General features: G+C 33.4%; 2 protein-coding genes across 3 annotated transcripts in view; one reads left to right on the plus strand and one right to left on the minus strand.

The window, feature by feature from the left end:
* Positions 1-11,278, plus strand: part of LOC108765903 (uncharacterized) — a 60,229-nt gene extending 48,951 nt beyond the window's left edge. The window contains exons 3-6 of one of the 2 annotated variants that reach the window (XM_018514792.1): positions 3,403-3,538; positions 7,488-7,621; positions 10,167-10,419; positions 10,695-11,278. In XM_018514792.1, the coding sequence (XP_018370294.1) occupies positions 3,403-3,538; positions 7,488-7,621; positions 10,167-10,419; positions 10,695-10,771 (600 nt within the window). In that variant the 3' untranslated portion in view covers positions 10,772-11,278. The remainder of the gene's footprint in view (positions 1-3,402; positions 3,539-7,487; positions 7,622-10,166; positions 10,420-10,694) is intronic. The other variant, XM_018514793.1, reaches the window with a different exon arrangement.
* A 168-nt stretch (positions 11,279-11,446) lies between these two features.
* Positions 11,447-12,904, minus strand: Pfdn5 (prefoldin 5). Its single transcript, XM_018514814.1, has 2 exons — positions 12,540-12,904; positions 11,447-11,964 (listed from the first exon to the last, which is right to left on the minus strand). The coding sequence occupies exons 1-2, from the start codon at positions 12,754-12,756 to the stop codon at positions 11,687-11,689; spliced, it is 495 nt and encodes a 164-aa protein (XP_018370316.1). The 5' UTR covers positions 12,757-12,904; the 3' UTR covers positions 11,447-11,686.
* Positions 12,905-15,110: the final 2,206 nt, after the last annotated feature.

Consider the following 15,110-nt stretch of genomic DNA (forward strand, 5'->3'; position numbering starts at 1 on the left):
TACACGGAGAAAATTTTATATTTAAAATTACTATAATGTGGTAATAGCTGCGGTCTTCATGTAAATTATGAGTTTAAATGCTATTATTATTTTTTTAAATAATAATATAACGTAATTTTTACACTTTTTCATATAGTAAAAATTTTTTATTACAAAATCAAATATACCTAGCAAATTTTGTTTGCGTACCATAGTAAAAATTAACTGTTTTCATGTTAGAATATGGCTTAACAAAATTATTACTTTATTTATGTGATAAAAATTAGTATTACTATAGTAAAAGTTAAGTCGGAATCATGTTGTGAGTATCCATCGAAAATACAAGACATAGTAAAGTGTGATTTAAAATTGTATTAAAACTTGATATAAAATTTTCTCCGTGTAGGCTACGTTCTAAAACTTCCTTTCCGAGGAAGATTTTACTCTATATAGTATACGTTACGTGTATTATATATTTCGAGTAAAATTTTCCTCGGAGAGGAAATTTTGAAACGTAGCCCTATATATATATATATAATTTTGATGGATAAACGTACGATGCATTGTCGCGTTTCGCGTTTAATAAAGGAAGATCGTGTTAATATCGCGATGCCGTATATTATCGATTAACAATTAAATTATTTAATGTAATCACTTTATCTCTTTTTTAAATAAAAATTTATACGTTTTAATTTAATTTAAAAGAAGTTTATTTTAAGCTGTTTATTTTAAGAAAGAATTATGGTTTTTAAACATAAAAATATTAAGCATCTGTATTTTTTTTGAAATTCTTTTATAAAATTCTGTATTATTTTCTATTAATTACCGACATTATATTACATTTACAAATAATTCTCAAAGCAAAAAATAATTCGTAACAAACGCTATAAATAAATTTTTGAACTGTAATGTTAAATAATAGTTAACTATATGAATCTGTAATCGTGAATATTAATCCTTACCGTATTAATAATGGGTAACTAGTGACCGAGCGATTCCTGTTCATGCAAGTTTCTTTGAGTCTTTCGGTAATTATAAATTATACTACATTTTATTATTTTCCAAAATAAAGAGTCAATATTCATTCTAGAAAGTTGAAAGTATGTTGGTGAATTTTTAGAAATTTTTTGAATTATTTTGAAGAGGTGAAAAAAACGAAGAGATTTTAGTGACCCTTGATAGTATGAATGAAGCACCAAATTGTACATGGTACGGTTTTATAATTATCAGTTGATCGCGTTTTAATTTAAGAAACGATAACGAGATTGTAGGAGCAGAGATTTCACACATCAATACCACTCGCACGTCTCTGTCCGAATGATCGCTTGGAGTTCGGAGTTCGGAGTCTTTGTGTATGGGAACACAAAATGACGCGTGGATGCGGCATGGTGGGGCGTGCTATACGTTACCAGTTACGATTCAAACAATTATTTTTTGCTATTTTTAAGACGAATATGGACTTCTCTCTTGTATCCACGAATCGTATTATCACAAATGGGTATAAAAATTTTGATACAGTGTGTTCAAATCGAACGAAATAGCGAGTCTGCTATTTCGAGCGGTTGGATTTACAAGTAAGAATTATTAAAATGCCTGATTTTTACCAAGGAAATTTTACCATTAAAATATTAGTTTTCTAACTTCAGCATTTAAGAAAATCGTTGTCAATTTTAACATTGATATCCGCTGATCCTCTCTTTTCAGCCGATAAAAAGTAACCCAGGAGTAATAATTGTCAATTGACCTAATTTTCTTTATATAAACGATCACTTGAGGTATTTTTACATCCCAATTGGAGAATCACTATTATTAATAACATATTGTATATTATTCAACGCTTTCTGATTTATTATTTGAGAACATTATGAATATATCGATATTACAATTTCCTGAAAAAAAGTAAATATAAATTAAACAAATATTAAAAGAAATGAATACGTTAATAATTAACGTAAATAAGTATGAATAAGTATGAATAAGTTAATAAGTTAATTATTAACTTATTATGGCAATATTTCTAAAAAAAATGAAGAATTTAATTAAAATATAACATTTTTTTATTGCGGATTTTCAATAAAATTGCGTATTTAAAAGTTCATAAAGAATAATTGTTAAAAAAAGAAAAAATGTATTAAACATAATTTATACAAATACAAAACAATATTTTACAATAATTGACATTTTTCGCCGCTGAAATATAAAAATATCTCAGTCGACTATTCCTGGATTAAAGACGTTTCTCGTAATTAGCTCATCTTTCTATTGCGATACCACCGTCGATCTATTCCTGATGTGTCATATGAGCTTGTCGTTCCACATCGTGCCACAAACACGAAGCAAACCACAGCAAAATTAATTGTGTGATTTATATATGCTGCCACAGGCAACATATAATTAATCCCTGTTGCTAGGTATTGTTTGTCGCGGACGAGCGAACGCGCGTGGACGTCAAAGTGGGCGAGTAAGTGCAATCGATTTGCAATAAATGGCACTTGCCGGCATTGTGCGCTCAGTCAATTCCGTGGTTGATGCTAAATTAACTCAAAATTCAGTAGGCCTCCCTTGGTACCATTGCTAGCGATTTATGGCACGAAATAATATGTAATTCATCCGTCCGATCTCGATCCGCTCCTTTTTCATGCTGCCTCGCATGGTTCGCTGCTCTAAAGGAAAAAAATAAAATGAAAGAGAGAGTTATTAATCTTGATGTTTTTAACGGCATAGTTTTACCGTGACGAAATATCATCACAAAGCACGTCGTCTTTGTAGCTGCATTATCGGTATAACGATGAAATATTGCGAACAATATTATGGGAATGACTTGTGTAATTATATAATTTATCTTCCTAGCGCTAGCTCATTTACTGCACCGAAAATAAAGGAGATGTAAAATATAGGGTGTTTTGAACCGAATTTTTAAAATATTAGATGAAAAATACATTAATTCCTCTTTAAATGGCGATCGTAATAAATGTCCTTTATTTATTCAAATAAAAGTATATATATAACTTTTTAAAATATTTGTTACAAAATCGTCATAAACTTTATTCATACACATATTTTCTTTATTGACGATATTTTGTAAAGTAAACTAATACATACCCGATATAAATGATAATAAAATGGTATAATGGTAGCAAATTTACAAATATTATTAAATAATATTCTCCCAAACGAAGGGATTAAAATTTAAAGCGCATTTAGTTGTTGTAACGTTTTGGCTTAATATGATTTTAAAATATATCACACGCGTCCAAATATACGTATATATTATGATAATATTTCACACAATACAATCTCAATAACATGGACTTTATAATTGCAGGATTTTATCGATTACACACATAGCGATGGATTGGTAGAGATAATTTATGGACACGTATCCCTGTCATTATGAATAATAACTTTTTAATTATATTTCAGACAAATCGGAGCGATGCGCATCGAGTAGTCGTAAAGGATGTACAGCCCAATCATACTGGCAAATATCGTTGCGAAGTCTCCGGAGATTCTCCCTCGTTTAATACCGTAATGGTCTCTGGTTACATGCACGTAGCTAGTGAGTATCTGGAGAAACGTATTTTACATCTGTGCAAAGATAACACGACGTGCACTGCGAAGACTGAAAAGCGAAGCTCAACGCACAGCTAAGCAAACATATTCCTTTCTATGAATTCCGATATGAGTAAATATGTGACGAAAAGAGCAAAAGTCTATAAGCCTGCATGTTCCTCGTACACGCGTTGTAATATTTAAAATAAAATACTGCAATTTTACAGAACCACAAAATAATCACAAAATAATTATAGCTAATTAATTACAAGATTAATAGCAGTAATGAAAGAGACTGAAATTTTATCAAAATAATAACGCGGCACGTAATATACGGGAAAACATTTAGAGAGATACTCAACCACTTAACAGTTGGAAAATGTGGGGAAAATGTAATGAATAAAAAATTACCTTTAACTTTCTACAAAATTTTATAAAAAATTGTGAGAAAAATCTGATCTGAAATAAATTTTTTATGTTTTCACTGAAATATTTTTTACATGATCTACATCAGGCGAATAAGTATTTTTCGTAACATCGAATTTTTATTTCATCTATCGTGCAACATAAATTAAACTCGAATATATTCCTCTCATTCATGTATATTTTTTAGTATTTTTGTTGTAATATTTTTATAACGAGTTTTTCACAATTTTTCATAGCATTTGTTGTACATATAAACACAATTGTTATTTCAGAAAAATGTTAAACAACTATTATATTTTTATAACACTTCAAGTCTTTTGTAACAACATTTACTTATCGAGCCAACAATTTTAAAAACAGTTATTGACACTGTAAACTATGAAAATTTTTAAATTTTTTAATAATTATAAAATTTATAAGAGAATTTATGAAGAGAAAATAAAAGGGGATTAGCAATTGCTATTGGGTTCATCTCATAAATTTAGTAAGCTTTATGTTACAAATAACGATAATAAATTTTAAAATCCATTGAAATTTACCAGACTATGGCATTCAAGAAATGGCTTCTTATTTTATAAAATCATAGAAGTTATAAAATATAATTAATTCCAACATTCTCTCTGGTACTGCCTCAGAGAGGAAATTACAAATTAACTTCGTAGGTAGCTGTTTATGCGTGCGAGATGACAAAAAGCTGGCGTCATTAGCCTTGATAAGCACGCAATAAACCTGTCTGCAAGACAGAAATCTTCGATTGGTGATGCTTATTGAATTCTTCGTCCATCCCATCTTGTCCGATCCAAGATGAAAAAGCGTGAAAGCCACCGTTAATTTCGCCATTTGACGCCACTAAAGCGTTAAATGGATATCGTTAATTTATAACTACTATTCCATCGGCTAACGTTGTTTCGGTGGACGCGCACGATCATCTCATGTAATTCCCGTTTGTAACGCGGATAATTGCTGCGACCAATTCGCTACGAGACACAGCACTTTTTGTGGCGTCCTTCGTATATAAGCGACACCTATTCCGCGCCAGCTGGGACGCATTGTTAAAATTCAATAAAAACATTTTATCGTCCTATTCGAGGGCGGTTAACAGCTAGGCGGAGAGGACGAGGGTCCGTGATGAATCGCGGATTCGGTCGTGACCCGTTAAGCTCTTTTTTTTTTCGCTCGCTTTTGCCCACGACTTTGTTCCTCGCGCGCGTTACCAGGCACCTCAATCTCTTTCTCTCTTCTTCGGCATGTCTCTCGCGAGAGTACCTTTCATTATCGTTGATTATCCTACATGGCGACTAGTATTGTCACCGTAATCGCGCCCAATTAAAACGCAGTTAGGCGAGGTGAGAGACCAGAGAGGAACCGAATAGCGAGGGCGGAAGAGAGACGACGATGGCAGCGGCGACGACCGTGAAAAGGAAGGAGATGCGAAGATCAAGGAAGGAGCATCCGCGAGTCCCGTTCCCACCGTTCCTTACCGCCGTCGCCGGTTACCTAACGACGGCACAAGCACGGTAGGGATACCCCTTTCGAAGGGACGAGGTGATTGCCTCCTCTTTCCGATCACGAATCTCTCGTAAAAGCTCGATACTAGATCGGCAAGTTTCTAAACTCGTCTTATAAGCCCGTGCAAGCCCCCTTCGTCCTTGCCGCTCTCGGATCCACCGCCTCTCTCGTTTCCTCTTTCCCAGTTCTCACGGGGCCAGCGATTCCATTCTATGCGACACATGAGTTGAAAACCGTAATATTCCTTGGTCGTGTCCTTGAGAGTACTCATGGCGAAGATCGCGCGTGGAAGGAGCGGCCCAAGGCGGAAGTCGTTGCGGGGAAGTGAGACAATTCTCTGACAGTTTACCGGATTGCCACCGCAGTTACGTGTCATGAGGAGAGATACGCTACCTTCTGTGGACGTTATAATGATCCTCCAAGATGTACATGATACTTTACGTGTGTGTATATATATATGTCGTAAGTCAGACTTGAACTTCACTTAATGACGATGATGTTCGCGGAAACAGTCCGTGTGACTTACCGTGAGGGCCCGAAAAGGCCAATTTTGAATAAAGCGATGCGCGGACGCGTTTTATATTTATGAAGGCGCATCGCCTCGGGCTTTGTACGGAAACACTACTTCTAATTTACGGCGCGGCGGACGCGCATCGCTCTTTCAATTCAATTTCCCGAGATGTGCAACGCGCCACAGCGATATCCGTATATAGACGGAAATCCTCTCCCCCATTGTTCAGGGATAAAAGTTACATTTTTGTCGCGTCGCCTATATCCTCGTGCGCCAGTATAACGATTCATATAACTGCGAAACAATTAACAAAGTACGATGCATTATATTATACAGAGAGTGATTGGAAAATACTTCCTCGATATAGAAATAAAGGATTATTTTATATCAATTTTACATTTATTTGCACAACAGAAAGTAGATATTGTCATGCATAAAGTTGTATACGTTGTACAGATATAGTTATTCAATAAATATAGAAATTATCTATATAAGATAACATATTTAATTCACAAACAATTGGAATGGACTCACCAACAAAGTTAACTGCAAATTTGATTTTGGTCCTTCTCAATGCGTAAGTCAAGCATAAGCTGATGTTAAATATGTTATTTAGGCTTCCAATTCTAGAATTGGAAAGAGATAATGAATAAGTTGAACCTCGATTAAGAGTTAATCCGTGAGTTGTGAAACTGGGCCTTACACATCAACAATCAGGAGACTCATATAGGCACTTTACTTATATCTGATTTATTGTTCATTACGTCACATTTGATATTTAATGAAGTCTGCTCACTTTATTGTAATATAAATACTATGTATTTTACATGTGTCCAACACCTTTCATGTAACTTTATAATTAGTTATATGTATTTTTTATGACTCTTTTTTTAAAAGTCTATTTATTCTACAATTTTTTAAATGCACCTCATGTTTGTAATTTCTTAATTTTTCCATTATAACTTTCTATTATAATTTTTAATTTGACTAAAGAAGACTTAAGTTAAGTCAAAACGTCTCTACATTGTTTGTTGAAAAATTATAAATATTAATACCCTTTCTCAGAGGACAGTTTTATCCAGATTTTTTATGATCTTTTAATAAATTAAATTTTTTAATAAATTAGTTCGTATTTTGTGATCTAATTATAATATTTGTTTATAGCTGACTTTTCTATTACTTTTCATTCTTAGAATTACAAAAGTATTTTTACCTCAAAGGTAGATATTCGTTACGCTGCTCGAGTTGAATGTCGAGGTCAAGTAACGTAAGAAGTATCATTCGCGATTTCTGCGCGGCATGTTCTTGAACACCACGAACAATGATCTCGAGCGAACTATCGTGGCGCTTTCGGTATCAAGGCTGTTTTTATAATCGGTAGCAAGCGGAGGGGAATCAGACGTAACAATAGTCGAACGTACCCGTTACCTGCAACAAAAACTGTATTCCAGCACCGTACAATCGCATTCAGTTGTTACTATAAGACGGTACAAGATATCTTGAATTTCAGGTCTGCCGGACGGCGATCCGCAGCTGCGGGTCGAGAAGATGCAATATGCGGTAGGTGATACTGTACGTGGAAACTGCACGGTACCGTCGGGAAATCCTCCGGCTAACGTGACGTGGACTGTCAACGGCATATCGGTAGGTTGATGAATGTGGAAAGCGTCGATGAATCCACCTCAATTTTTCTCACTGACTCATGACAAACTACATAAATATTAATGCAGCCCGTGTCTTGTTTTCAGATAACACTGTTGCCACAAAATTTTTCCGCAGATCCTATGTCGACCGAATGACAGTTCAATTTTTGTCTTCCTTCAAATTTTATTAAACAAACAATTATCTTTGACTATTTTGTCGTTTAGAAAGAGTTTTCATCATATAAAATCATATTTCGATAAATACACATTTTTCTTAAATTTTTTTAAAAATCGTATCGAATTTTTGCGATAAAATTAATCAATTTTTAATTTACAAGAGTATAACTGCCAAACGTAGAATGAAAGGTAAAATGAAAAAACTCAAAAGCTCCGAACTCATTTCAGTTATTTGGCATTTTAATATTTTGGGATAAAAAATATTGTTTTATATTTAACTCTATATAGCTTACATTTCATGTAGATCAATTCGCCAAATGTAACAGCAACAATGATTTTATTTTAAAGTATACTATTACATTGTTTATTTGATATAGCGTTTCACTTTATAGTCTATTGTTTTTTTTTCCATGCTTGCTTGCCATTAGTGACAATACTGTCAATTTGAAAGATTCTTCATGTCTGATTCTAACTTGTTTATTCTACTGACTTCAACTTTGCGTTTACAAACATGTTTAACATGAAACATCCATAATAGCTATTATATATTTTTAAACGTTTCTGCACGATGTGTAAAAATATTTTGCATTAAAGTTCTATATTATCAGAGATTCTATGATAACTTTCTATCATATATGATTTTTCATTTAATGGGAGGAAGAAATTAAATTATTTTTAAAACTGACGTTAACGTACAATATTGTTATATTTTCTCAGCATAAATTATCTTTCCGTTTACAATATGTTCTGCAAATTTCTGTGATAATTGCACAACAAATTTGCATTCATCTTAACTTCTCTATTTAACTTTGCAATGGTCATTTGAATGTTCAATTTCTAAAGGTTTCTATTTCAGGATAAACGTAAACGACACTATCAAAATAATTTCCTTCGTTCTTATCCGTTATCTATATTTATTAAAAAAAAAGAAGATATGTATAAATAGCATCTTTTAAGTTGAAGCATATAAATTATAACATCATTATGACATAATTATGTACTATTTAAGTACCAACGACTTAAGAGCTGAACACTTTCCCTATTTTTTGCTTCGTGTGCATGTGGAAATTTAATAGCTCTCGGAAAGCAACGGGAGAATCCCACCTTTCCATTAAAGAAAATTGCTTATACGTGATCGACTGCATTAAGCGTAAATGCAACGTCGCGGACGATCTTCGCGACGAGCACAGCTTGTCAGCTTAAGGGTCTCGAAGGAGCAGCGCTTGTTCTCGTGCGTACATATAGCCTGGGAGGCGCACGAGATGCGTGGAAATCATGGACACAACAGGAAACGCGACATCAATTCATGACGACGCCATATAGGCGATATCGTGAACTCGAGAAAATCGGTAAAATCATACACATACGCAATCGTCTGCGAACGCACGAGACGTTCCCGTTATGCTCGCGGATATACAGAGGCGATTCAGGAAATTATAAAGACCCCTCTCTCTCTCACTGATCCTCTTCCAGTGTCGGCGTACTCTGAACAACCTCCATTTAATCCGGAACTCTCACTTCGGTATAGCGAGCCCGTAATCTGGGACGTTTTACGAGCATCCTAAGAATCCGATAAACATCATAGTTATAGCTGTATGCGCCGCAAATCATTTATGGCTACCGAAGGAGGCGTGTTACTGCGTAAACGAGTGGCAGGAAGCAGTAAGGATGAACTGGTACCCCAGTCATCGTCCCATCGTGTTCCTCCACAGGTTCTATCCGCTGTTAATATGTCGAAGTGACTTGCCTAATTATCTATCTGTATTTTCCCGGTTAATTAATTCTTTATGGTATCACCCGTCTTAATGACTTATCGGTAAGACTATAAACGTTTCGAAAATTGAAATAGCGTTATCTATTATTGGATGATTATATTTCGCATGGCGTAACAAGAAAAACCGGGGGACTTCCTCGAGCACACGAGGGAATTCCTCTGAAATAATTGTTAATTTACTTGCAATAAGTACGCAGCTTAATTGCACAGTGGCTAGGTCGTAAAGTGTACCAGCCCTCGACGTAGATCGCATAAAGCTAATTGATTTTAGAGACTCATAAATCATCGTGCCCTTTTAAAACGCTTTTGCTCTGCTCGAAGAGGGCGGCATATCACCGCCACGTTTCGTTCATAATTGACGAGCGTATGAAAATCGACAGTTTTATGATCTTTGTGTTCGAGGTATTTTATGCGCCATTTAGCGAAAATTTTCAACTAGATTTTGTATACATGAAGAACTACCATTTTGTGTCATCAATTATTTTTGCGAGCATTTATTCAGAATTTTGACAAAATTAAAAAAGAAAATCAAGGAATGTAGAAATAAGATTTCAAAATTATTCATTGCTATATAGTACTTTTTTTTTCGTTGCAGGTGAACTCAAGTTTCATCATGAATATCACTCAGAAAGTTAATGACAGTCAACAGCACAGTCAACAGCACATAACAATTGCTGGATTGGACTTCGAGACGATGCAGGATAGTTACAGCAACGGCAAACTAAAGATCGTGTGTCATGCCAATGTCTTTCATTTATATAAAAAAATGGCTGAGGTATCTCTGAAGGAAGAACGTCCAAGATTGGCTTCCGTATTAGGAACACGGGAATCCTCTTACGGTGGTACGAGTGTGTGTTATGCCTTACATTTTTATTTTATCTTACAAAAGTAAATAAATTGAAAAAGTAAGTTTGTGGGAAAAATTATTCTTTGTAGAAGAAAAGTTCGTGGAAAAGCTTATTCTTTGTGGAAGAAAAGTTTAATATTCCTCAACGTAACTAATTTAAAATCAAATTCGAACTATCATGACGTTATGATAAACTTTTCCCGTTTAAATAAGATCTTCTATATAAGACGTATCATGGTCTTCCGATATATTTATATTATTTGTTTTCTATTATAGGTAGCGCAGCCAAGAGCGCCGCAGAATACTTCTGCATCACTGTCGTGACTGCACTGTTGCTATGCAGCCTGAGATAACATCAATGAGTTTACAATACGTTTTACGCGCATGATTGTATCGGGATGAAGGGAGTAAATCGTTTGTAAAATTTTGAAATTACTAAATGGGATAAAACCTGGGAAAGATGAAATCTTTTTTTGTTGAAATAAATACTAAGCGTATGTTATTCGTGTAAATAGGATAAAGGAAAAGATTTAGTGAATTATCTACGTGTACGCGATCTATATCCGCCCCGCGCGGGTAGATTTGTAATCATGATAAATAACATGTCGTATTATTATGTAATAGATCGACAAGATGTCGCGCCAAACTACCGACGACTTATTTGAATATTGTACCGTCTTTTCTATCCTCTGATAATGATTTTGATACCTCCTCTGTAACATTGTGGCAATCGCAATGTGTCCTGTCATGGTTATAGGTAAACATTGTTATTGTTCATAAACAACATTTTATTTCAATGAAATATAAATAAACGATTCACCTTCGTTATTTTAATCTTTAGAATTAATCCTAACCTTCTTTTTAGCGTCTTATTTTTAATCTAAATATTTAGTAAATTAATAAATTTATTAATAGTTCATTAATAAATTATTACTTCAATCTTATGTAATTGTTATAGTTGTAAGAAAAATGCTTAGTGAAGAATATGTTTTAAATTCCTAACGAGTATGTATAAATATGTATTTCTCTGTACAAAAATTTATTGTGTATCGATTTATTGAATAGCAAAGTCGAATAAATGAAATACGACAGGGTGATATCACAAAACTTATATGCCTTGATTGTACTTAATAAAACCATCTTATTGCTATTATATAGAATCATTGCATTTGTATGTAGTACCTCAAAGCAATTGAATTTAATCAAGATTAGATGCAGACGATAACGAATAATTCATGAGAAACAAAATAAAATTATTAACTTGAAATCTATTGTTTTCCACGTGCATCCCAGTTTGAAGGCTGAATTCTCGCTTCTATTATATCCATCGTGGCTTCTCTCAGTTTAGTCCTTTCGATTCCAACTTGCTGAATCTTTTCCATTTGTTCGGTAACATACTCTACTTTCCTTTTGAAGTAGTCCTTTGCATCCTCGATCCTTTTTTCCGCATAGTAACCAGTACCAATATCAACAATCACATTATTTGCATCTGCTAGTTTCCCAGTCACATACATAGAACCTGTCAATGGCACCAATATTTCACTGCCTGTAAAACATATAAAACATATATAAAGAATGATCAATTATAATTATTCAAATCATTAATGCTGCATGAACAAAAACTATTTATTTATTCGATATAAATTTACTAAAGCTTATAAGATTTACAAATTAAAGAGACTATATTTGCAAGCAATAAAAAATGACTTAAAGGAAATAAAGTTTGATCTACAATATGCTCTTTGCTTTTTATTGCTTCCCTTTTTTCTCTTTTTATGATCGTTTTTATTATCGACAATCGTGTTTCTAGTCTTTTTCAAAATTCGTTAACTTTTCTCATGGGTGATAAAAAATAAAAAAACAGCAGGAAAAGGTAAAAAATGATAAAATGCAAAAAACAGAAAGCAAAGAATACATTTATCAATTAGGCTTAATAGAAATGAAATTATAGCAATAGAAAACTCCCTTCAATCATATCACTCTGTCTTTCGGAATTCGGAGCAGTATTTAAGCTTGCACTTACATTTCTTAACCGCGTTTCCTAACCTCAAAGAGGAACCTCATCGCAAAGTCACGAAACTATGTACGTGCGCTTCGGAAAGCGAAATTTGCATGACTCACCCTCAGTGTCCGACGTAATCTTCTCGAGGCAAGAGCCCGATTCCTGAAATCTGCTCTGCGCAATCTTTAATGTGTGCAAAGAGTCTTGGAACACTCCGAGTTCTTGGTCCAATTGCTGCTTGAACATCGTCAGCTGTTGGAGATTTAAATTCGGCAAGGTGGCCAAATTGATCACCTGCGATTGCGGCGACGACTTCACGGAGGTCTCCTGCGACATCCTGACGCGAAATCGTTCCCGGGATGGGAGACTTGTTCTCAAGATATTTTACGTTGATCCACAGACCGTGCCGAACTTTCCGATGTCACCAAACACGGGCAACGACAAACCGGACTAACCGCCTCCGCTCGTCGATCTCAACTTGTCGAAACGGATACCAAGCGGCACCACAATGCAAGCGTGACGAGCCCGTCATCTCGTGAAGAGGCCAGACATCATCAGGTAACGGAAAGTGAGTATTTGCGAATATTTTTCGAATTATTATTCAAATATTATCTCGTATCCGTCATTATTCCTTACATTAGTTGTTTACTTATGATATTACACGTAAAATGAATAAATAAATATAAATTGCGATTATTCTATTGTCGATATCATTACCTTTCGTGGAACGATAATCAAATGATTATCAACAGTGGTATTTGAGTCTGTCGATATATCCATTTACCTTTCGCGATTTGACTTAACTGGTAACGTTATTATGTTTGAACGTTTCAAACATAATAAGACCGTGAATATTATATTAATAATATAGACAAATTACACAATATTTTAAACAAAAAATAGACGCATTGTGGGTTTTTGTTACTTTTAAATCGTTTAATTCTGCAGTCATTTACGTCTTGTTCCGCATTCTTAATCCGCATTATTATTTCATTATATAATGAAATAATAATTAGATATATCTAATCAGAAACAAATTAATACATACGCTACAGAATCATAGACATATAGAATACAGAAATTATAAATTACTATTTTATTTCATTTTTTTTTTTTTGGTATCATATTTTGGTATCATATTTTTTAACTTGGTGCTTAGAATTTAACAAAACTTACATTACATTGTGAATTTGAATATAATTTACCTATTACTTTTTGATAAAAAATGCAGAAAGACGTGAATGATGAAATTTATAGCAATTTACAATTAAAAAATAGCAGCAAGGCATCAATCTGTTATTAAAAATATTGTGTGCACTACACGGATTTTATGTAATATAAAGTTATTATAAATTAATAATCACTCATTGTAACACAATTGAACTAAAATTATAAGATGTTCATAAGCTGTGTGGATGCGTAACAAATCTAATTGTAAGAAATAAAGCCGTCAAAAACCGTACAATAAAGCCTATTCATCGGAGAATATTAAAAATGTAAAAAATTTAAGAATATATTCAATATTATTAAGAATCTTTATTTTAGACCAGATATGTGAGAAACGCAATCAATATTAGAAATTTAAAATGCCTATTACGGTCGAAGCTGGATCTTGATTGCTTTAAATAATTCAATCTTGAATTACAAATATATATACTATATATGTATGTACTTGCATATATACCATATTGTAGTTTTTTGAAACTGCGTGCTGAATTGTTTTTCCGGACTATAAATGCAATTAAAATTACTCTAGTAATTGCAAATTAAATTGACAAGCAATTAATTTGATGCTACTATCAAACATCATATTATAAAGATGTTAATATGTTGAAATTGTTAATAAATTTATTGCGAAAAATATTATCTCGGCCGGGACTTGAATCATACAGAAAGACTACAATATGATATATATGTAAGTACATATATAGTGTATATTAATAATTCAAGATTGAATTATTTAAAGCAATAAAGATCCAGCTTTGACCGTAATAGGCATTTTAAATTTCTAGTACTGATTAATCATTATTTAACCGACTGTCGAAATGACAAGACACATATTGTTCTCGCAGTTATTATTTTAAAATTTGACGATAATTTTTAACATATTAACGAGTTACAAAATATTGCATAAGAGAGATTTATTATTCAGTGTAGAAACGTCGACTGCGTGAGAGGTGAGGTGATTATTAATTTTCAAATTATACATACGATAATTTAATTATTTATATAATTTCCCCTTGAGTTCTCATTGCCACTCAGCTTTCTAACTTTGTGAGTATGTGACTTACCTCACAACAGTTACCCCCTTGAGTTCTCATTGCCACTCAGCTTTCTAACTTTGTGAGTATGTGACTTACCTCACACAGTTAACGGTTCAATTTTGAGAGGAAAAGCGTTGGAGATATTATTTTGTTATGCAATACTCCAACCGTTGCGCTAGGGGAAAAGATTGCTGATGAACCATGAATAGAAACGTTCAAAGTGAAGGTTTATATTTTTAGTATTAAGAAGAATTGCGCTAATTGATAACCAGCGTTGACTCCTATTGCCTGTACTGTATGTTATATGTTTTTTCTAAATTGTTTTAATTTAAGGAGTCTATAAAAACTTATTAGTTTTTTTGTTAATTTGTAATTTTTCATAGTATTGATTAACCCTTACCGTACTAATATGGGTAACTAGTGATT

This window comes from Trachymyrmex cornetzi, unplaced genomic scaffold (genome assembly GCF_001594075.2).
Source record: "Trachymyrmex cornetzi isolate Tcor2-1 unplaced genomic scaffold, Tcor1.1 scaffold56, whole genome shotgun sequence".
In the NCBI taxonomy this organism is placed as follows: Eukaryota; Metazoa; Arthropoda; class Insecta; order Hymenoptera; family Formicidae; genus Trachymyrmex; species Trachymyrmex cornetzi.

Excerpts from the sequence above, each read along its gene's own strand:
- Pfdn5 (XM_018514814.1), bottom strand. The coding sequence starts at position 12,756 with ATGTCGCAGGAGACCTCCGTGAAGTCGTCGCCGCAATCGCAGGTGATC. Across the intron at positions 11,965-12,539 it reads GATTACGTCGGACACTGAGG|GCAGTGAAATATTGGTGCCA; the intron begins GTGAGTCATGCA and ends TATGTTTTACAG.